At 31.8% G+C, this 21,432-nt stretch overlaps 3 protein-coding genes and 1 non-coding gene across 4 annotated transcripts; all 4 read left to right on the forward strand.

Annotated features, from left to right (window-relative positions):
* The first annotated feature begins 1,016 nt into the window (after nucleotides 1-1,016).
* LOC112090332 (40S ribosomal protein S27-2) lies at nucleotides 1,017-2,465 on the forward strand. Its single transcript, XM_024161438.1, has 4 exons — nucleotides 1,017-1,117; nucleotides 1,304-1,405; nucleotides 1,545-1,573; nucleotides 2,090-2,465. The coding sequence occupies exons 1-4, from the start codon at nucleotides 1,115-1,117 to the stop codon at nucleotides 2,214-2,216; spliced, it is 261 nt and encodes an 86-aa protein (XP_024017206.1). The 5' UTR covers nucleotides 1,017-1,114; the 3' UTR covers nucleotides 2,217-2,465.
* A 2,548-nt stretch (nucleotides 2,466-5,013) lies between these two features.
* LOC21409970 (protein BIG GRAIN 1-like C) lies at nucleotides 5,014-6,406 on the forward strand. Its single transcript, XM_010091814.2, has one exon. It carries the CDS (start codon nucleotides 5,300-5,302, stop codon nucleotides 6,404-6,406), a length of 1,107 nt encoding a protein of 368 aa, XP_010090116.1. The 5' UTR covers nucleotides 5,014-5,299.
* Nucleotides 6,407-15,061: 8,655 nt separating this feature from the next.
* On the forward strand, nucleotides 15,062-17,711 carry LOC21409971 (vacuolar protein sorting-associated protein 2 homolog 1). Its single transcript, XM_024161441.1, has 5 exons — nucleotides 15,062-15,294; nucleotides 16,341-16,471; nucleotides 16,635-16,739; nucleotides 17,010-17,270; nucleotides 17,421-17,711. The coding sequence occupies exons 1-5, from the start codon at nucleotides 15,258-15,260 to the stop codon at nucleotides 17,556-17,558; spliced, it is 672 nt and encodes a 223-aa protein (XP_024017209.1). The 5' UTR covers nucleotides 15,062-15,257; the 3' UTR covers nucleotides 17,559-17,711.
* A 1,190-nt stretch (nucleotides 17,712-18,901) lies between these two features.
* On the forward strand, nucleotides 18,902-19,095 carry LOC112090360. The gene has a single exon (XR_002901618.1). It is a non-coding gene; the product is annotated as a U2 spliceosomal RNA (small nuclear RNA).
* The last annotated feature ends 2,337 nt before the right edge of the window (nucleotides 19,096-21,432 follow it).

A 21,432-nucleotide genomic window follows, 5' to 3' on the forward strand; every position in this document is an offset into this window, starting at 1 on the left:
TTAATTTTTCCGAGCAATCTTGGTTTAATATATATTTTTTCTCCAACATGGTCATAACGTGTTGCACAATGAATTAATCTTAGAAAAAGAAATTAGGTGGGTAATAATAATAATAATACTGATAATAATAATAAATGTGGTTCAATCCCGAATGTAAAAATCTACTTATATATATTTTTTAAATTATCTAAAAATCTACTTATATATATTTTAAATTATGCAAAATCTATTATCAATTACATAGTTAATTAAAATTACTTGTAGGAAAAAACTTTTTTCTCTTCGTTTATAAAAAACGGTGATTTGATTTTAAGAACAATGCTCTTGAGATTTCTCTTTTTTAAAAAACTAAGCGTGCTTGGTTTATAGGTTTAAGTCAGTAACTTGGATTTTGAATTTAAATTTTGTGAGAAAATTCATTAGTTAAAACTTTTTTGATTTAAATTTTTTTAAAAGAAAAAATATTGTAATAGAATCATAATTATGAGTTCAAACAGTGAAACAAATGAACCCAACAATGACAATGATTTTGATTCTGAATTAAAGTTTTGTAAAAGAACCTATTTGTAAGAACTTTTTTTATTTCAATTTTTTTAATAAAAAAACACTGTAAATTATGAGTTTAAACAACGGGCCCATAGTGTCATTTTTGTGATTTCAAAGATCTAAAATCACTCTTGAAATTTTCAAATCAAAAGGTATATTCAAACATTTCGATTAAACGATGTGAGATTTTTTCATATTATCGTAAAATTATTGGTATATTAATCATTAAACACAAGTCATAAAATTTACAATCTTAAACAAACTAATAAAATTAAAATAAATAGAATTTTAATCAAGAAAAAAAAAAGTCTTCCCAATCCTTAAAAAAAGAAAAAAGTTTGTGCCGACTCAGGAGTCCCAAAACCCTAATATGCTGCTAGTAGTAATGGAATAAAGGGCCCAGATCTAAAACCACCGATCCAACGGCCCATAATATAGTAGCTTCCATTGGTATATATCCATCGCTTCCGCTTTGAGATTACCTTTCTCTCGCCTTCTCCTCTGCTCTCTGCTTCAGAGTTTCTTAGGGTTTCTCGTCTTCTCCAAAAGCTTCCTTCAACTTCCAAACATGGTAACTCCAAACTCTTCTCTTTTTTTCTCGACCATCGATTCTTAGATTCGCTTCTTTGTTGGTCTGTTTAGAACTTCAGATTTGTAAATCAACATCGTACGACGTTATTGTTTATCAAATACATCATAGGAGTTTGTTTGTTTTGAAGTGTTTTTTATTTTTCTTTTGTTTTGGAATGATTTTTAGGTTCTTCAAAACGATATCGATCTTCTGAACCCGCCGGCGGAGCTTGAGAAGAAGAAGCACAAGCTCAAGCGCCTCGTGCAATCCCCCAATTCGTTCTTCATGGTATTTTACAACGATTATTATTTCTTGATTTTCCCTTATTATGATTTCATTTTTTTCTATGCTTAACAAAATCAATAGTTCTATTAAATCTGATTGTACTAATTTGTTCTTTTCCCCCCCTTTTTTTCCTTTGATGAAGGATGTGAAATGCCAGGGCTGTTTCAACATGTAAGTTTCGAATGTTTTTCCATTTTTCATTATCTATCTGTTCGCTTGTTTGGGATTTTTTTTTTTTGTTTTTTCGACGAAATGTTTAACGAATGGCTTTCTTTCTTTTCACTTTTAAATTCAAACAAACAAACAAAAGAAAATACAAATAATGGAAATGGTACACAATAAGATATATGTAGTATATTTTTCCGGAAGTTCTTTATTTTGTTGACAATGTCTAATGAAGGGCTTCCTTTCTTTTCACTTTTTAAGTTAAACGAACAAAAGGTAATACAAGGAATGAAAATGATGCCCAATTAAGATATATTGTTAATTGTTTGTATTTGTTCTTCAATGGGTAGTGACGAAATTTTGATGTTGTGATAATTGTGTTGGAATGTAGAACAACAAACAAAAATAATTTCAAAGAATGAAAATAATACCCAATAAGATACATAACTGTATTGCTTGGATTTGTTTCTTCAATGGATAGTGATGGATTTTTAATTTTGTGGTAAATGTGTTGGAATGCAGAACTACTGTGTTCAGCCACTCGCAAACTGTGGTGGTGTGTGGGAACTGCCAGACTGTATTGTGCCAGCCAACAGGTGGGCGTGCTAGACTCACTGAAGGATGCTCCTTTAGGAGAAAGGGAGATTAGAAGTCTTTTTAGTTTGTTTTTCCCTCTTGCTTTGGCGCTATGATGATGGGAGAGAAGAGTTTTATTTAGTTAGTTTAAAAGGGATTGGAATGAAGTTATCCTCTTAGTCTTTCGTTTGCTATTTTGATTTTGGTTCAACTTTCTTGAAACTCCTGAAAATTTGCTACTTAAGTCCTGCAATTTTTGTTTTTGTTGTTTCTGTGGATCCATTGGCTTCTAATTTAAAGATATGCATATTTTTTTGTCTCATTTTTGCGTATTCTGCTTGATTTATCATTGCCTTAAAATATGATGTTGAAAATGTCTTGGCCCCTGATATTGGAAGCTTGAGTTCTATGAGCAAGATGGAGTGAACTTTTTATAATCACTGAAGATAAGATAAGTCTCTGTGTTAGTTTGCTTGCCATTTGCTTTTTGACTTTACCCTTATTTGAGTGGAAAATAAAGAGATTTTTTTTTTTTCCTCAAGTGGGTTAAATTCTTTATGTTGGAGAAATAAAACCATAAAGGAGAAGGGATCTTATTAAAAAAAAATTAAGGAGATAGGATTTGAATCCGTAGTATTTGCAGTTAAAGGGTTGAACTTTAAAGTTTAGCTATTTTGTTGTATGTACGGTCACGTATGAGATCTGTAGTTCTGGTATGAGATCTGTAGTTTTGTTGTTATTGATAGTGTTTAGGCTATGCGCTATCGAGTTTGAGCAAATCACTGAGTCGCAGAGGGTTTTTGGTTAGTTCAAAAGGTGATTTGACATTCCACGAAAGGGAGAGCTTTTTTTTTTTTTTTATGATGATTAATTTTTGGTGAAGATGTGAAAAGTAGATTATTTGGTGGTCAGTTGTTAAAATGCAAACTGATTATATTATAGCTCGGAATCCAATCAGCCAAAACGCGTTAATCATTGAATAGTTGATGTGGTTATCGATCTGTTATGCATATGATGTTTTTATGCATTGACAAAAAAAAGATTGGTTGTGACCGTGGTGATTTCTTTTCTTTGTGGTTATCGGTTCCCGAGGTAATACTTGTCCAACAGGGTGTCTGTTCGAGTGAGTGGTGTATGGAATTGAAAGCGTTTGAAGCTTTGTTTAGTCGTAGAAATGATACAGAACTATTGTGAATAGCTTAAAAGCTTTGCACTTTTTTCCATTAGATAAATGGAAAAAAAAAATGCTTCATACTTTGTTCTCCATAGGTTGGTTACAGCAGTTATGAAAATGGTGTAGAGATTTAGACTTGATTGCATAGCAAGTGCAAGAGTCCCACTATCCTTTCAAGTTTTGGACTAAAGGAAAGGTTATTCCCTTCCCTTTTGGGAGAAAATTACAGAATTTATATTATATTTATTTAAGAATGTATGAGTTTAAATTTTTATTTTTTATTAATATTATATTATAAGTATATTTGTCTTCTTTTCTTTTTTTTTTTAATTCATTGCCCTTTATTCCCAGTGGGCTTTGGACTAGTGTGGTGGGTGTTGGAAGGAGAAAATTAGCTTTAGCACACTTTTAAAAGGAAGGTTATTTGGTTTTATCACTTTCTTTTTCTTTATTTAATACATACCACTTTCATGAGATATAAGTTCAAATTACCCTTGTGTTATTTCGGTACGCAAAACAACTGGTCTATTTTTTAGTAAACTAGCGGTTTAAAGGGAAAATAAAAGGAATTTTTCCACACAATCACGAAATCAAATGTAAGGCATCAATTTGTTTTTGAGTAAATCAATGGTTTGACTTTGAAGAAGGGAAAAAAAAAATCTCACACGTACAGAATTAAAGTATAAACCAATTTTTTTACACCATTAGATCTCGTCGCTCCGAGGGAGGATATGAGTACCCACATCACGTGAAGAGAGGAGATTGACGAAGAGTAAGTACTTGCCAACATCTCGCCAAGTTCCCTTGCTCCAAGAGAGAGAGAGAGAGAGAGAGAGGAATAAATTATTTCAGAAATTATTTTTAAATATTTTTAAAACATTGAGGGTGATTAACTCTATAAGCAGCACATAAAATTTCACATAGATAGAGACAGATTTAAAGAGTAATAAAAAGTGACCCAATTCTAAATGAAATAACTAAAAAGATCAATTTCTTTGGTTTTCTCTTTTTACTCAAAGATGCATACTTATAAGTTTTATTCATTGCAAGTGTTGAAATTTTTTTCTAAAAACTCGAGCTCAAAGAATCTAAAATTTACGGTTCATGCCATTATCAATACGAAATAGAGGCATACATACTACTACAATCATAAATTGCTTTTGAGCTTTCCCAAAATAAAGATGGGCTCATATACTCTTATAAGTAAAGCTAGAGTCGTACAAATTACACCGCAAAAAGACAGTTGAAGCAGCTATTCTAATACGAAAGTGATAAGACTATATATATAAATTAAGATACACATTCCAACCAAAATGCTTGGTGTAAACTATAAAACATTCGAAAACGACAGGAACTGTAATAAAAAAAAAATAATAAAAAAAAAAAAAAAGGTGAATCATAAAGATAAACCCCCCGCCAACCTGGACGACCTGCCAACTATAATTCACCCGCACGCACGGGCTCTTCTTTGATCTTATAGTCTTCAATACACACACACAAAACTCTCTCTCTCTCTCTCTCTCTCTCTCTCTCTCTCTCTCTCTCTTCTCTCTCTCTCTCTCTCTCTCTCTCTCTCTCTCTCTCTCTCTCTCTCTCTCTCTCACTTTTCAATATCATTTCTTCAACTTCTACACAGACATAGTACAAAAGACACATGCCACGAGAAGAAAACAAATAAAAAACGGAGAGAATTCTAAAATTTATAATCTCTCCCTCTCTCTCTCTCTCTCTCTCTCTCTCTCTCCGTGTTTATCTCTCCTCTACTTAATTCGTGTTTGCTTCCACATGATCTACTTGCAATTTCATTAGCATGTTTTGCAGCTTTTGACGTTCTCAAAGCGGACACTACAGCTCCATAACTCAACACAACTCTCACTTCTTTGTTCCCTCTCTGTCTCTCTTCTCTTTTTTTTTCTTCTCTTTTTCCTTATATAAAACCCCCTCTGTTTCCGCTCTGTTTTTGCTTCATAAGTCTCGCAAATATGTACAAAAAACCACCACATGAAGACACGACAATCCCAACAAGAAGAAGAAGAACCGCTTCTTTCTCTTCTTCCCTTCTCGACGCCATCTACCGTTCGATCGACGAATCATCAAAGGCTGATCACGATGAGCAGGAGCAAGAAGAAGATATGATCATCAAGAAGAAACAGAGCAACTCTGTTCTTAAGGAAGTCAAAGAGATCAAGAACCTCCGACGAGCCATTATGATCGAGAGTTGGGTTGAGAAGCAGAGTATCCAAAGCTCCACGCTTTCGAATTCGGGTTCTAGCTCTTCAGAGTCGGTGTGGTCGTCGTCGGAGACGGATTCGAGCCTCAAACATAGACCGAAAGCGAAGCCCGAGAAGAAGCAGCCGGCGGAGAGCAAGCAAAGCCCGAATCCTCGCGTGTTTTCGAAGACCAAGCTTAAGGCCATGAAAATCTACGGAGAATTGAAGAAAGTAAAGCAGCCGATTTCGCCGGGCGGCAGGATAGCGAGCTTCTTGAACTCCATTTTCAACTCGGGGAATGTGAAGAAGGCCAAAATGTGTTATGTTGGGGCTGTGGAGGACGTGACTTCCGAGCATATTTCTAAATCTGTTTCCTCTTCGGCTTCAACTACTTTCTCAAGATCTTGTCTAAGCAAACCACAATCTTCGAGAACTAAACATGGGAATAATAATGGCAATAACAAAAGGTCAGTGAGATTTTATCCTGTGAGTGAGATTCTTGGCGAGGATTCTCAGCCTTGTGGTCATAAATTTGTTTATGAGGATGACCCAAGTTTAATGCCCTTGTCCACTATTAGAACCTTTGTCAAGAGTTCTTCTTCTTCTTCTACTTCCTTGAAAGAGGATTTAAGAAAAGAAAAATCTGGTGAGAGAGAAACTCAGCGTAAGTTTCTTAGGAGTTTTTGTGAAAATAATGGTGAAGCTGATGATGAAGAAGAAGAAGAAGATGATGATGACGACGTTGAGAGTTATTCAAGTTCTGATCTTTTTGAGCTTGATCATCTTGCTGGGATTGGTAGGTATAGAGAAGAACTTCCTGTGTATGAAACTACTAGTCTCAAGACTAATCAAGCCATTGCTAAGGGCTTGATTTTGTAGTTCATTTTGTTGTCCCAAAAAAAAAAAAATTGTAATTTAATGGTAATGGTTCATTTTTATTTTCAAGTTTTATTGGATTCATGAAGAAGTTTTTAAGTTATATTCCTTTCTCTATGTTTTAGCCTTTGAAAGTTCAAAAGTTTTTCTTCACTTGGTTTGATCCTCAAGTAAAGAAATTAAGAAAAGTGATGAGAAAAGTCATTCATATTATGGCCCCTTGAAAAAGCTATGTGCTATAGAAACGTGTGACCAAAACTACAGTCATGTACACAATAAGGACAGCATTTTTATTTAATTTAATAGTGACTAACGATGAGAGCTTTTGTGGATTTAGGGTCACCCACAAAAAGTGAAACTAAAAAGAGGGAAGAAAAAAGCAGAGACAAATCTTCTCTGCTGTGAGATTGGAGAAAGTGAGTTTTTTTAACTTTTACACAGCCTTGGCACATGGCCTCAGCATCACAAAGTTAAAATTTTAGGTCCGCTTTTAAACTCAAAGAATGGGAAATGATTGAGATCCCAAAACTTTTGTTGTTTCTTTTTTTTTTTTTTGGCTTTAATTTCCTAATGGGTAATGAAGTGAGATTTTATTGAGTTTAATTCTCAAAAACAAGATAAAGCAAGGGTATTTTTCATAATTTCTTGAGTGATTTGATTCTAATGGACAAATTTAACATAAACATGAACAGGGTAAAAAAATGCAAATCCAAACATGATCTCAATATGTCTCTGACATAAAAATAATGCAGTTGCATTACTCTTCATCCTTAGCAGACAAGTAGGGCCTTGAGTAAGGAATCTGAGAAGTCAAAATATAGCAGGATCATACATGATGGCAAATATGCAAACTCACTTTTTTACAACCCCCAAAGGAAAAAATTAAAAAATAAAACAAAAAGTTGTGATCATACTCAATATTCTTGAAATGATATGAGACACTAGTGGCCTCTGGCGTTGACTTTGAACACCACCTCTTGATGACCTCCTTCCCAAAAGGAAGAGTTCAAAGAGAAAAAAACAAAGAAAGGGTAGGAAAAATTTGTCAAGAAAGTTATTTTTTTTTTTCTGTTTTTCTCTTAAGCTGGAGGATGGCATGTCTTGTAGAGTTGATAAAATGTCATGGGGCAATAATTTCTCTCCAATATTGTGTCATCATTTTAGCCTTGTGGACAAACTACCGCTCTTGATTTTGTTTGACAAGAGTTCAATCTCGGTAGAAAAGAGTTCAAAGACTTGCTATTATTAAAGAGAGATTTTCAGTTTTGATGTGAAGTTATCCCCAATTATCCGATCGGTAGGGTATCAATGATGTTAATATCTCTGATTATAATTGTGTTATGAAAAATTTTATTTTTTCTATGAGATTGATTGCAACTACCCACTCGAAACCTATGATATTCGGCTATTTAAATCCCAAACTTTCAATTTTAACAAAAATCTAAATTTGTAAATTTATTACAATTTCATACAATAGCTCACATACAACAATTGATAGACGAAAATCCCCAATACTTCCAAACAACTGCACTTAAAACCTTTTGCTAGTTGGACATTTTGACATTTTTTATATTTATTATGGTTTTTTTTATTGACGTCTGTCGTGATTGAATTGCCTTAACAATAATTATTAAAGAGAAAATTTTAAATTTAACCATTGTTCTTTCTAACTCTATTATCTATTATTGATGCCACTACACAAAATTTTAATGTCATTATGGAAAATAATCTACATGATATAAAAGATAACCTGCAGATTATAAAAGATAATATGCAGACTATCTATCTATGAAAAGATAACCTACAAGTTATTAGTGATACAAGATAAAGTTAACAACATCGCTATAAATAAAATAGTGTTATTTTATCGATGACATTTTAAAAATGGCCAAATAAAAAGTTTGAGTTTAAACGAAAAGTGCAAAGTATATGGGTGTAATTTTTTTTTTCCTTTTAGTTGTAATAGGGACAATTTCTTGAAAAATAAGAGAGACACCTAGGCAAGAAACGTAATAATACCATTTAATTTCTCAGTTCAATGAATTACAATTATTCAAATAAATTTAATAAATGAAAAACATCCCAAAGAAGGAATTACATGAATTAAGTTCAATCATATTGGAATGAGTAGGCTAGAATATCTAATATTAAGGCTCTGATAGCTAGCAGAGATTGGCAACGTATTAGAGAGTCCGCAACTGCAACCAACCAATCTGCCATATATATATATATATATACACATACACACATATGGTTTCGTATGTATTGGTGGGGTATGTTTCTCACCAACCAAACAGAAATCCGTGGCATATGCCATAAAACAGAAGTGTGATTTACAACATTTGCATGTGTACCAAATAATTATCTGGAATAGCTAGCCCAGGACCACCGTACCAGCTATATCCTCACACTCACTTTCTTCTACATTTGTCTTAATACAATTAATAATAATGCAATTCTTAGGTGACGTCAATAATGATTTATGATTTTAAGTTTTGAAATTTAAATTTTTTATGAGAGAAAAATACTATAACAAATTAAGAATAATGATTCATAATTAAACTAGAATCATCGAAACAAACGGAGCATTAGTTAGATATATACCTCTAACGCAGAAGTCTCCAACTAGTAACAACCATTTTTAATGCCATCTTGCATAGACAGTTCAAGGCCATATTAGCACAAGAATGATCCATTTGATTTTGTGCCAAAAAATAAAAAAATAAAAAAACAAAAAACTGTGAAAGTACAGATAATGTTCGCCAACATGCATTTATTGTATTGAACATTTTTGTCTGGGATTCAAATAGAGCCCTACTAACTTTTCTTATCATAGTAATGCTTATTATCTCTCTAATTTTTGGTATATAAAATAGTGTATCTAACCAATTAAATTTTGCCATTTCATGTAATGGACTCAAATTAAAGCATAAAAAAATTAGTTAAAAAGAATTTCAATTGGATTTCAAAAAAAAAAAAAGAATTTCAATTTTTTAAATAATTTGATTAATTAAACGTCATTTTAAACATCAAAATTAGCCCCTTTTTTTTTTGTCCGTAACACTTGTACCAAGCAATTGAAGGTGCCTCATTTCATTTTATAAAAAAACGTATTCGGTTCTTTGCATCATATGCAGGGAATCGAAATCAAGAGGTAAAGAATATGAATCTTGATTTTGAGGGAATAGGATTCCGGTAGCTACATGGGACATTTCCTAACGATTTTTTTATTTTTTTTTATTTTTCAATTCTAGCTATAGCCTTAAGAAATTTTCAGCTCACAAATAAAGTACATGTATTTTATATAATCATTGCAGTTGAAAAACGGATTTTCACGTTGTTTGGAAGAAGAAATAGAAAAAACGAGGAAAATATGGAGGAGACAAGTGAATGTGGAAGTTGCTGCTATTGATCTCTAAAGTCACAAAAATAAAACTTATTTGCAAAAAAAAAAAAAAAAAAAATGACAATGTTTGTAGAAGGGTAATTATCCTAATAAATTTTCTACTTCGCTCTATTTAAGAAAGAGAAGGAATATTGTTTCATTTGCTTCCTATATATATTCATACAAAACAACACGTATATAGCATTATTTTAGCCTTAATCACTTTCATTTTTTTTTTCCCCTAATTCTTTACTCTCATTCCTACTAAATGAAATAAGATCTGTATTTGACTAGCAAAAAAAAATAAGGTTGCATTTTCTGCACCACCTTATCATTCTGCCTATTCATCTAAACTTCTCTCGTTTTGTTTCAAGAAAAAAGAAACACTATTAAAAACAAAATGGAAATAGTAAAAAATAGGCCAATATGAAAAGCTTAAGAAAGTATATAAGCCAACTTTTAGTTATAGAAATTAATAGGCCATAACTTGTCAAGTTATGGTTCATAACCAGATAAGTTATGGACAAACTTGTCAAGTTATGATTCATAATCAGACAATTTATGTATAAAAATAGTGATTTATAGACAATAACTTGTCAAGTTATGGTTCATAACCAAACAAGTTATTGACAAAAACAGTAATTTAGCCTATTTATTAACTTATGTAAACTATGAACCTATTAATTTTAATTCATCCCAAGTCTTAACTTATTTCCACATTTCTCCCAAAACAAAAATCTTTAGATTGAGTGATTGACCATGGACTCTTTCTTGACGCCAACACGTTGTCGGAAAATACACATTTTACACTGACATGGTGTTGGTAAAAAAAGAAATATTTGTTAGCTACTCTTTTTTTTAAAGATTTTTATGGTAGGATATTCTTATCGGTAATTTATCCTCTTAAACGTTATATCTTAGTCAACATCATACCAAAATAAAAATACAAAACTGTTAAAATTTAATAAACATCTAACAGCTTAAAATAATACCGTTCAATAGGATATCCGAAACATTCTCTTTTTTTTTTGCCACACACTTTTCTCACATTTTCCCCCTTTCATCCTCTCAAGTCTCGTGTAATTATTGTTTACGGTAAACACTTGTCAACAGATTAATACTAGATTTTTGGTAATTTGTGTTCGGATTAACTACTCTAAATGTGAATCATCAGAGGAAAAGATACAAAATCAACACAGGTTTTATAGTGATTCACTCCAACGTAGAGTTACATCTGCTGAGTCTTTCACTATTCTTGGTAGAAAAATACAAATTCTGGGAAAATAGGTGTTCAATAATCCGACCCTTTTCAACCCATTTTTTCTGCTTATATACACCATATTGTATCTTCCAGTTGTTAACTATCTAATCAAATCATGCGATATCTTCTCTTCACTCTGGAACAATAATATCTGATCACCGAGATTTTAGTCAATCTGCCTGACTTTCTCCACCGGCCTCGCTACCTACTCTGCATGCATTTAATACACACTAAATTCTGGCACAATCGTACTTCAACCTGGACGTGGGTGGGTTCGTCGCCTTCGGCTCCCTGGAAGGGCTCTTTGTTCATGGCCAGTGAAGCGTTCGTCTTCACGGTGTGGCTATTGTTCCTTCTTGTCAATTCTTTGAACGGAAATACTTGATCGCTAAGAGTCGACATTTATCTGATGCGCTTTACTGTTACTCCGTATTTTTATTATATTAGTTTATCCTTCGATTATGTCACGTGACGCTCAATTATTGCTTCGTGTGGGGCTTAAGATTTTACCCCACAACAATTATGATGTTTGTCTATCGTCTCAAATTAAATGGGCAGAAGCCTATGGGAAGCAAACACTACATATAAAATACACACGCACACACACACGCATGCAGAAAAAACCGCACGTGATTACATGGACTTTTCCACTCCAGGGTGACCCTTTCCCACGTGCGCTCGACTGCCTCGCACTGTCCCATTTCTGAGGTTAAAAGTAAATATTAAAAAAAAAAAAAAAAAAAAGAGAGAGAGAGAGATCAGCTTTCACAATTTTGAAGTCGCGACAAAGAAAAGGTAAAATGCAGAGTTCTTTTACGGGCGTGCGGGGAATCCTCATTTCAACACAAAGCTAAACTTTACTTCAGTGCCTTGCCTTGTGTCAGAAAATATTTTACCTCATTTGTGAAAAGCAGTTGTACATTTTACCTTTTGTTTTTCGTTTTAAGTTTTGTGTCTTTCATTTTCATTTTTTAAGTTACTGTTATTTAATAGTTTGATCTAAAAATTGGAAATAGTTCAATAATACTACATATCAAACTATTAAAAAATTAATATAATAATTAAAACATTAGTTTTTATTGAAAAGGACAGCTTCTGCTGTAAAAAATCCCTTTTTTAAGTTGCATTCTTCTAAACTTAATTTAAGAGGAAAAAAGAGTATGATTTTATTGTCTACTAGTTAAAAAAAAAAAAAAAAAAATCATTGGTATATTCCCGTTTTCTATTCTCATCGTTTCAGGAGGTCCTGTAATAGAACGTAAAGACCTTGATTTAATTTTACTCAAGATATGAGGCAGAGTTTCGTGTTTAACCACCATGGATGAACCAAGGACCATTTTGTAAGAAGAAGAAGAAAGAAACACATGTATACCAAATAGAATGAATTTTTAAGAAATGAGTATAAATATTCTACCTCTTTTAGTAAAAGAAACAAAATAAGGAGATAGAAGTAAAATTACCTTTAGTTTACTTATTTATGCCATGTTTGGCATGGGTAAAAAGTGGGAGGAAAGAAAAGAGTGGAGAGATTTTTGAAAGGAAAGAAGAATCATAGGTGTTTGGTACGATGAAAAAGTAAAGACAACAGAAAATTAGATTGAAAAAAGACACATGGATTCCACTATTTTTTATCTCTCCAAAAGTGGAGAGATTGTTAGATGGAAAATTTATTACATCATACATAAATTAATTAAATTACATTTTTACCCTTATTTTTAAACTAAAACAATATCAAATAATTAGTAAAATAATAATTTAGCTGAACACTCTTTTTTTCTCTCTCCTATCACACATAACAAAATAAAGAAAATCAACTTCCTTTCTCTTAGTCACATTTTCTCTCACTCCTTCCTTTTCCTTTCTTCCTATCAAAGAGAGCATTTAGTTTTGTACTCTTTTACAGAATCTGCTCTTCTTAAATTAACACATAAAAAGAAGAAAAATTAAAATAGCATAGTGTTCAAGAAAAGATATAAGAGCCCGTTTGGTTGGACCAAACGGACTCTAAATCTTTATGCTTTTAAGAAAAAGGAAGCACTCCTCTAAGTTTCGTTCTCCCTTTTTTAAAATGCAATAACTCCTATAAAAGGTCTGTGGAAAAAAAAAATCCACTCGAAGATTTATTTACTTTCAAGAAAGGGAAGTCTAGTGAAGTGTCCCTGTAATAAGGAAGCACAAAAAATTTTATGCCATTTAAAAACAGTGCAAGAGTTCTACTTCTTTTCTCTTTATATAAAATTAAACACCATAATATTTTTATGCCAATTCTTAAGAATTTAATATTTTTATGCTAAATTATCATACGAACAAATTAATAGGGAAAAATCAGAAATACCACTTAATATAATAAAAAATTTTATTTATACCACTCGACTAAAAAATTAACAATTACCATTCAATTAATAAAGAGAGAAAAAAAGGCTAAAGTAACACCAAATTATTTAGAATGATATAAATAATAGATATGCACAAAATCATGACAAATCATGTACTTTTCTCAAATTTTAATATCTTAGAATTGAAACGTAGTAAAAAATTTAAAATATTAATAAAATAGCAAAATAACATAATTATTATCACAATAATGCCATATTTTATACTATATATTTTACATAATAATTATTTAATGATTTAATTATTTACTATCTTACAATATTTTGAAACTCTTACTATGTTTCAATTTCACTGTTGAGATATCCTAAAAAAATACTATTGAGATTTTGCTATACAAGTCTAAAAAGTCCCGTTTCTAAACACTATATGCTGGAAGTATTAATACAAAATGATCACTTTTATACTCATGTTTAGAACTTATCTTTAATTTAATAATATTATTAAGTTGTCTATTTTGGTTGTTGAGATAATATTATTTCAAATATACTATTTTTGTGTGAGCGATTATGAATGGTTCATAAAAGATAAAAATGTCATTACGAGTTTTTTTACAAATTTATGTGCAAATATTACAACTCATGGACATTTATTTTTTCAGAGCTTAGTTATATTTTTATATCTTATGTTTTAGGTTTATTCAAACTCTATACTTTCAGTTTTTATCTTATCAAATGTATACTTTTAAATTAGATTTAATATACAAATCTATCTCTTATCTCTGTCAATAATTGATTTTGACTTGTAAAATGGCTAAACTATCCTTAAGAGAAAGAGAACAAAAAAAAGAAGAAAACTTCCCAACATTATAAAAAAATAAAAATAAAAAACACACAAAAAATCCATTTCAATAGCATTTTGGATATTCTTAAGATTAATCATAAGTTTAAAGTTTTTTTATTTTTTTATTTAACCGTATTTTAAGTATTTTATGCTTAAAATTGAGAGTTGATTGTGAAAAGATATAAATTTAATTATTAAATCTAATTTAAAAATATACTTTATTGATGTGAAAAACTGAAAGTACAATTTTTAAATAAATCTAAAACATGATATTGAAGGTAAATATCCCTTTTCTCAACTTGGGATATATGTGATGAACTCTATTCTGCCACGGCCTAATAGGGCCCAGCGCCCCGCTAAGCCCAAGCCTTTTGATGCTGAAACAAGCCCAATTAGTAAAAGGGAGAAAGATGAAATTAAGCCTTAAAATTAATAGGTAAATAGTTTACATAAGTTAATAAATAAGTTAAATTATTATTTTTGTTCATAATTTGTCTGGTTATGAACCATAACTTGATAAATTATTGTCCATAATTCACGATTTGTGTCCATAATTTATCTGGTTATGAATCATAACTTAACAAGTTTGACTATAACTTATCTGGATATGAATTATAACTTAACAAATTATGACTTATTAATTTTTATAACTAAAAATTAGTCTATATACTTTCTTAAGCTTTTCATATCGGCCTATTTTTTACTCTGTTAGTAAAAAGAGGGATTCAGCGTGCTAAGGCAACGATCAGCTTGGGCTGGGCCTAACCAAATTGCGCGCCACGTCAATGTGTTAAGATAGATGGAATGGTCGGGTTCGTTGATGATTCCATTCCTCAACCAGTACACCTTACCGCGTACGAGTTGGACGATCGAAGACTTGCCTTTTTTTCTTCTTCTTCTTCTTCTATACAAACCCCAACCAAGAACAACAAAAAGCAGAAACACAAACAGAGAGAAGATACTATCCGATCGGATCACATCAGAGACGCTCATCGGAAAATTCAGATTGCTTTTCGACCGTCCGATCTATCGCCATGAGTTTTCTCTTCGGCAAGCGAAAAACCCCCGCAGGTCCATTGCTCAATCCAGTTCTTTTTTCTCTCACTATATTTACGTATATTTATTTTCGCTAATTTTGGGCTGCGTAATTTTTTTTTTTCTGAGTTTCTGATTTTGTTGAAATTAGTTTTAATTACTGCGATGTTTTGATTGATTGAAAGCTGTTAGGTTCTTTTGAATTTTCTGTATTGCTACTGCTTGAGTTTGTGAGGAATTGGTTAGCAATCCGAGAAATTGAGTTGAATAGCGTAGAGAAAATGGTTTTATTTGGCGATGAATGGTGGTTTTTCCTTTTTTTTTTTGGATCGACTCAATTGTTCATGTTATGATAGTTTGTGTTTTGGGTTTTTACTATGGAGGATAGTTTGTTGTAAAGTTTGCTTCTTTGGAGCTGGATTTGACCAAGGTTAAATTAATTCGTTCATATGTTTTTGCAAATTACTGCATATTTTCCCCCCAAATTCTTTGTGCCACAGTTTATTTTAACACATTTGTATTCATCTATTGGAAATTAGAGTTTGAATGATAAGTCATTTATGTATGTGCATGTCTTATCACGAATTAGTCTCAAGTACAATAAGCACGAGTCTATGGTTTGTTGATTATCTGGATATTATCACTTTAGAGCTTGTTTGGTTGGAGAGAAAAATGAAAGGAAGGACTCGAGGGAGAGGGGATTACCGTAAGGATTTTGCGATGCATGGTTGTTTGCTAGGAGCGAAAAGAGGAGGGAAAGGATTGGAGGAGGGATTTCAAGTCGTTTAAAGAACTCCAAATTTAAATATCTCCCAATATGGGTGGATTCTAGGTGGGAATTTATATCAAACACAATGAGAGAAGCCGCAGCCCTGGGGTATTCGATGTCGGCTTTATGTTTCCATTTTCTGTTGCTTTTTTAAAACCCAAATGGTTGGTATAGATATGTTTATCTTTCATTTTGAATTTATTGTTTTTAGATTTTATTTTTTTCAAACTTCACTTGGCACTGTAATTGGTAGTAGTACATGATTAAAGCTACTGTACTTAAGCTGATACTAAATAGATGACTGTGATCTCAGAACTTCTGCGGGAAAACAAGAGGATGCTGGATAAATCTATCAGAGAAATAGAAAGGGAGAGGCAAGGCCTTCAGGCACAAGAGAAGAAACTAATTATGGAGATCAAGAAAAGTGCCAAGCAAGGGCAAATGGTGTGTGATTTTTCTAATCCAACTCTTTGCAGATTTGATTCATAGTTTGATATCTTTATGATTCTAGGTTCAGCAAGACGTGTTGACATCAAGCTTTGAAATAATTATGTCTTGTGGTCACATCATCCAACTATATTTTTGATCATGGTTAGTTTTGTTGCAGGGAGCTGTCAAAGTTATGGCTAAGGACCTTGTTAGAACACGACACCAGATTGAAAAGTTTTACAAGCTCAAATCACAACTCCAGGGAGTAGCTCTCAGAATTCAGGTAATATTTTGTTCGTGGATTTCATCACAAGAAACAAGGAAAAATATAGAGAAGCACTCCTATTTCTGGTTGTTCTTAACTAGGAATAGAAAATACTGTTTTTGCAAACGTTGAAATCTTTCTACACTGGGATTTGAGCCTGATTAAGTTTCTTCCATTCAACATTTTTGCTCGATTTCTTTATGTTCCTTGAGATTTTATGGTTGTATGCTTAAATTTGATTGGATATTTACCATTTTGCCGCTAAGCCATATTCCTTAATACTTCCAGACATTGAAATCGACCCAAGCAATGGGAGAGGCAATGAAAGGCGTGACAAAGGCAATGGGTCAAATGAACAGACAGATGAACTTGCCATCATTGCAGAAGATTATGCAAGAATTTGAGAGGCAGAACGAGAAGATGGAGTTGGTAAGTGAAGTGATGGCAGATGCCATCGACGATGCTTTGGAAGGGGATGAAGAAGAAGAGGAAACTGAAGATCTAGTGAACCAGGTGCTCGACGAGATCGGTATTGACATCAATCAAGAGGTACTCTTTTCCTCTCATTGTTACTTTTTCATTATCTTCACTAAAATTGTAGACTAAACATGATTGGTGGTGTATTTGACGGCATCATCTAATTCGAAATGTTAATCTTGTGATAACAATGTTTGGTGTGTTCTTATTTAAAACGTGCAGCTTGTTAACGCGCCATCAGCAGCAGTTGCTGCACCAGCTGCCAAGGCAAAAGTTCCACAAGTGGAAACAGCAGCGAACGAAGAAAGTGGGATAGATAGTGATCTACAAGCAAGGTTAGATAACTTAAGAAAGATGTAGTTTTCATGATGATTTGTATACTCTATTGTCATTACTTCTACTATTGTGCAAAATGAGTGTTCATCTTAAGAGTGTAATATCTGTGATTATGGCAGAATGTATGGATTCAGGGTTTGGAACACGAGCATTAATAAGATTTGCATTTCGCAACTATATACTAATAACATGCGTGTGTATCAAGATTGATAAGAGATCTAATATTCCTATTATATATGATGCTAAGAATGGTACTGAAATGATAATCTGTGAACTCAATTGCCAACCGGGTACCTCCAGAATCCGTTAAGAGATACATATAACTGCAACTGGCTAGCACAATAAATTGCGTTACACAAAATGGGTGATTCTCAGCTGGGCATGATTTGACAATATCGTTCTGGAAAATTGCATCCATGCATTCTTAACCTTTTGTCATTTTGCAAGTTGGATTCTTAACTTTATTTTGGCATTTAGGATTCTAAGTTTCACAATTTTTAGTAATGTAGTCCTATTGGTAGCATACGTCAATTGGGATAAAAGATTAGGGTCTATAACTTGCTAACCAGCAAAAAGTTTGAGGTGTATTTAAAACACTTGTGCATTTCCCTTCATTATAACTAAGGCCTCATACTCTGATAAATTTAGCGTGCATCAATGCAATTAATCCATATTGTTATATACTAGAGTAGTACAATCAAGGGTGTTTTAGGTTACACATTCTAGTTTCGAAGCTTGTTTCTCATAATATTCTATGATATATCTGATAGTTTAGAAAAAAAAACAAAAACAAAAATTAGTAAATTACCCATAAGAGAGATAGCTTTTATCTATGTGCTGAACTTTTCCGCACTAAACGGATCTCGTCCGGTGCTTCTAGTTCTACAAGTCTGTCGTTTTCAACTCTGCGAGAGTTTTGTATGCTAGTCCCACATCAAGATAAGATGAATAGAAGAGCGTTGTGAGAAATATAAGCAAAGCTTAAATATTGAGTGCGTTTGGAACTTATTTTTAAAATAATTTTATTTTTTATATAAAAATAAAAATAAAAATATTTTCAATCTCAGACCGAAATTATTTTTAAAAATGGATTTAATAATTTTATCAAGAGATTGTTTTCAGTATAAAAAAATTCATTAATCTCTCTTTCCGTGTGCTCGAGAGAGGAGTAAACAGAAATAAAAAATGAAAAACGACTAAAAGTCGTTTTTTTATTTTTTTTATTTTATATTAAATTATAAAAAATTATTTTTATTTTTATTTTTTATCTTTAATTATACTAAATGTCATTTTTCTTTCGTTTTTATTTTTTTTTCTCGAAAAATATAAAAAATAAAAACAAAAGCAACTCTAAATATGGCCATTATATTTCTCGCTTTTGGCTAAGATCAAGCGTAAGCGTAGTATCTATTCTTATCAGTTTAATATTTGATACGTGAGCAATGGCCCACATGATATTAAGTTGATTTTTTCAGGGTTAGGGCCCATAGCAGTGGCATGCTACTGGGCCCTTGCGCGTCACCCATGCGTTGCACTATAGCATGGGCCTGGAGTAGCCCACCAATTTCAGGTTAAATTTATAGGAAGAGAGAGGGTAATAAGTTAAAATTTGAGATGAATTAAAATTAATAGGTCAATAGTTTACATAAGTTAATAAATAGGCTAAATTATTGTTTTCGTTCATAACTTGTCTGGTTATGAATCATAACTTGATAAGTTATTGTTCTTAATTCATGATTTTTATCAATAACTTGTTTGGTTATGAACCATAACTTGACAAGTTTGTCCATAATTTATCTGGTTATAAACCATAACTTAACAAGTTATTACCTATTAATTTATATAACTGAAAGTTGGCCTATATACTTTCTTAAGCTTTTCATATTGGTCTATTTTCTACTATTTTCGTCCATATTGCAATTAATATTAATATTATCTTAATATAAAAGTGTGCCATTTCTTTTTAATATATATATATTTTTTTATAAATATGGAATATTAGGCACAACGCACCAAATTTACGTAAATTAAAATTTTGTTTTAATAGTTTTTTTGAGGAATATATTTCAATAATATTATTATAAATTTCATTTTCTTTATTGATTTTTTTTTTTGGAAAATTTTGGGGAAAGAAAGTAGAAATTATTCTATCATTTACAAATATATATCTTCCTTTTTGTTTTTTTTTTAATTCTTTTGGTGTTTTTGTCTACATGAACATTGACGTTAGTGTTTATAGCCTTTACACCGTGTCCTTGGAACTATTTTGCTCTAAATATTCTTCATTCACGTATTTTCAGTAATGTTATAAACAATTTCTTTCCCTTCTGTTGCTCTTCTAAGTTCTAAAAGAAAAATATATTCCTTTTCATGATTTTGCTTTATTTTTTACCTTCTCATTCCTTTTTATTTTACTTATTTCTCACGAAACATTACATAACGTCAAAGAAAAAGAAATCGACACAAAAACATTCATAAAGTTGTTTTCTCTTTAATTTATTTTTTATTATAATTGTCGAACGACAAAGTTTCTGGTAGAGAGATGATCATCAACGTTTGAAACAATGTGAAGAGATTGGGTATTAATGAGGGAAGAAGCTCCGTATACGTGCCGCCATATTAACGAACATGCACCACACGCACAACCTAAAGTAGCCGTCTTCGACACCATCAAATGCTCCAGAGAACCAAACATTGCTTGCCCCTCATTTCATCTCAAATTCGGCCCTTTAGCCTCGTATTAGCAAAAAACCATCCCCACCCACTATCTAGTCCTCATCTTTTTGTTTTAATATTTTATTTATAATTCTATCTAGTCCTCATTGCTACAAACTCTTGCATGAAAACATGGTCCCGTTCATTTTACCAATTTGAGTTTAGAATTTGAGTTTTGCTACAGTAAAAAGCTCTAAAAAACAACCACATCTAATTTTTTTACTACTAAAAAAAACTCTCACACAAAGTCACATTTTAACTCGAATTAAAAACTCGAATCAGCGAACTAAACAACCCCAACATGAGCCCACAATACGTCCGTTTTCAAAACTCTGACCAACATGCTCGTTTTCTTTTTCTCTCTCGCTTTTTTTTCTAGGAAGAAAAAGCTAGCAACATTTTTTTGACAGTCTCTTTGTCACTATCTGCATTAACTATTGACACGTAAACTCCACTAACATATATATTATTATCTAAACAAAAAATGAAATAGTGGAGTCAACGTGTTAAACAGTGAATGCAAAGAATGACAATGAGAATGACAGAAAGAGTGTCGCTAACATTTGTTTAGGACTAGCTCTCTAATGTGCATTTTTTTTTATATAAAAATTGTAATAATTACATTACACAATAAATTTGAGTGGTGTTCAAATATAAAACTTTTTTAAAAAATATTTTAGGAATAACCAAATTACATACTAATTTCTATAATAATATTTATATTACAAAATTACTTAGTAACGATTTTATATGATTTTATATTTTTGCTATTTGTATAATATTTTAAATTTTTTTGTTATGTTTCAATATAATTAGCAAAATTTTGCAATATTTTTAAAAATTCGTTAATAATTTTTGGATTACACACTCGGGCGCTCATGAACACAACCACTTAAATCAGCCTTTTAATTTTTTTGTTATATTTCAATATAATTTATTATTCCATTGTTTTTCTTATTAATATCATGCCTGAAAGTTAGTTGCTATTGCTAGCACCTTGCAGCATCATATTAACAGTCTAATTTTCAGTTGACCGAGTTACAAACTTGATTGTTTCCTGAAGAAAAAGAGAAGTTAAAACCTTTATTGCATAAAACTCTTTTTTTAGTAAATTCCGCAGTTGCACTCTGAATTATTCAGTTTTTACATAGCAGACTCCAAACTTTTAATTTTAATAAGTTGA

The sequence above is a fragment of the Morus notabilis genome, unplaced genomic scaffold, assembly GCF_000414095.1.
Source record: "Morus notabilis unplaced genomic scaffold, ASM41409v2 Scaffold329, whole genome shotgun sequence".
Classification (NCBI taxonomy): domain Eukaryota; kingdom Viridiplantae; phylum Streptophyta; class Magnoliopsida; order Rosales; family Moraceae; genus Morus; species Morus notabilis.

What these genes read in the sequence shown, in the direction of transcription:
- LOC21409970 (XM_010091814.2), top strand. Translation starts at nt 5,300, where the DNA reads ATGTACAAAAAACCACCACATGAAGACACGACAATCCCAACAAGAAGA.
- LOC21409971 (XM_024161441.1), top strand. Translation starts at nt 15,258, where the DNA reads ATGAGTTTTCTCTTCGGCAAGCGAAAAACCCCCGCAG. An exon ending in GTGCCAAGCAAGGGCAAATG is followed by an intron (nt 16,472 to 16,634) that starts GTGTGTGATTTT and finishes GTTTTGTTGCAG; the next exon opens with GGAGCTGTCAAAGTTATGGC. An exon ending in GTATTGACATCAATCAAGAG is followed by an intron (nt 17,271 to 17,420) that starts GTACTCTTTTCC and finishes TAAAACGTGCAG; the next exon opens with CTTGTTAACGCGCCATCAGC.
- LOC112090332 (XM_024161438.1), top strand. An exon ending in CCCCCAATTCGTTCTTCATG is followed by an intron (nt 1,406 to 1,544) that starts GTATTTTACAAC and finishes CCTTTGATGAAG; the next exon opens with GATGTGAAATGCCAGGGCTG. An exon ending in TGCCAGGGCTGTTTCAACAT is followed by an intron (nt 1,574 to 2,089) that starts GTAAGTTTCGAA and finishes GTTGGAATGCAG; the next exon opens with AACTACTGTGTTCAGCCACT.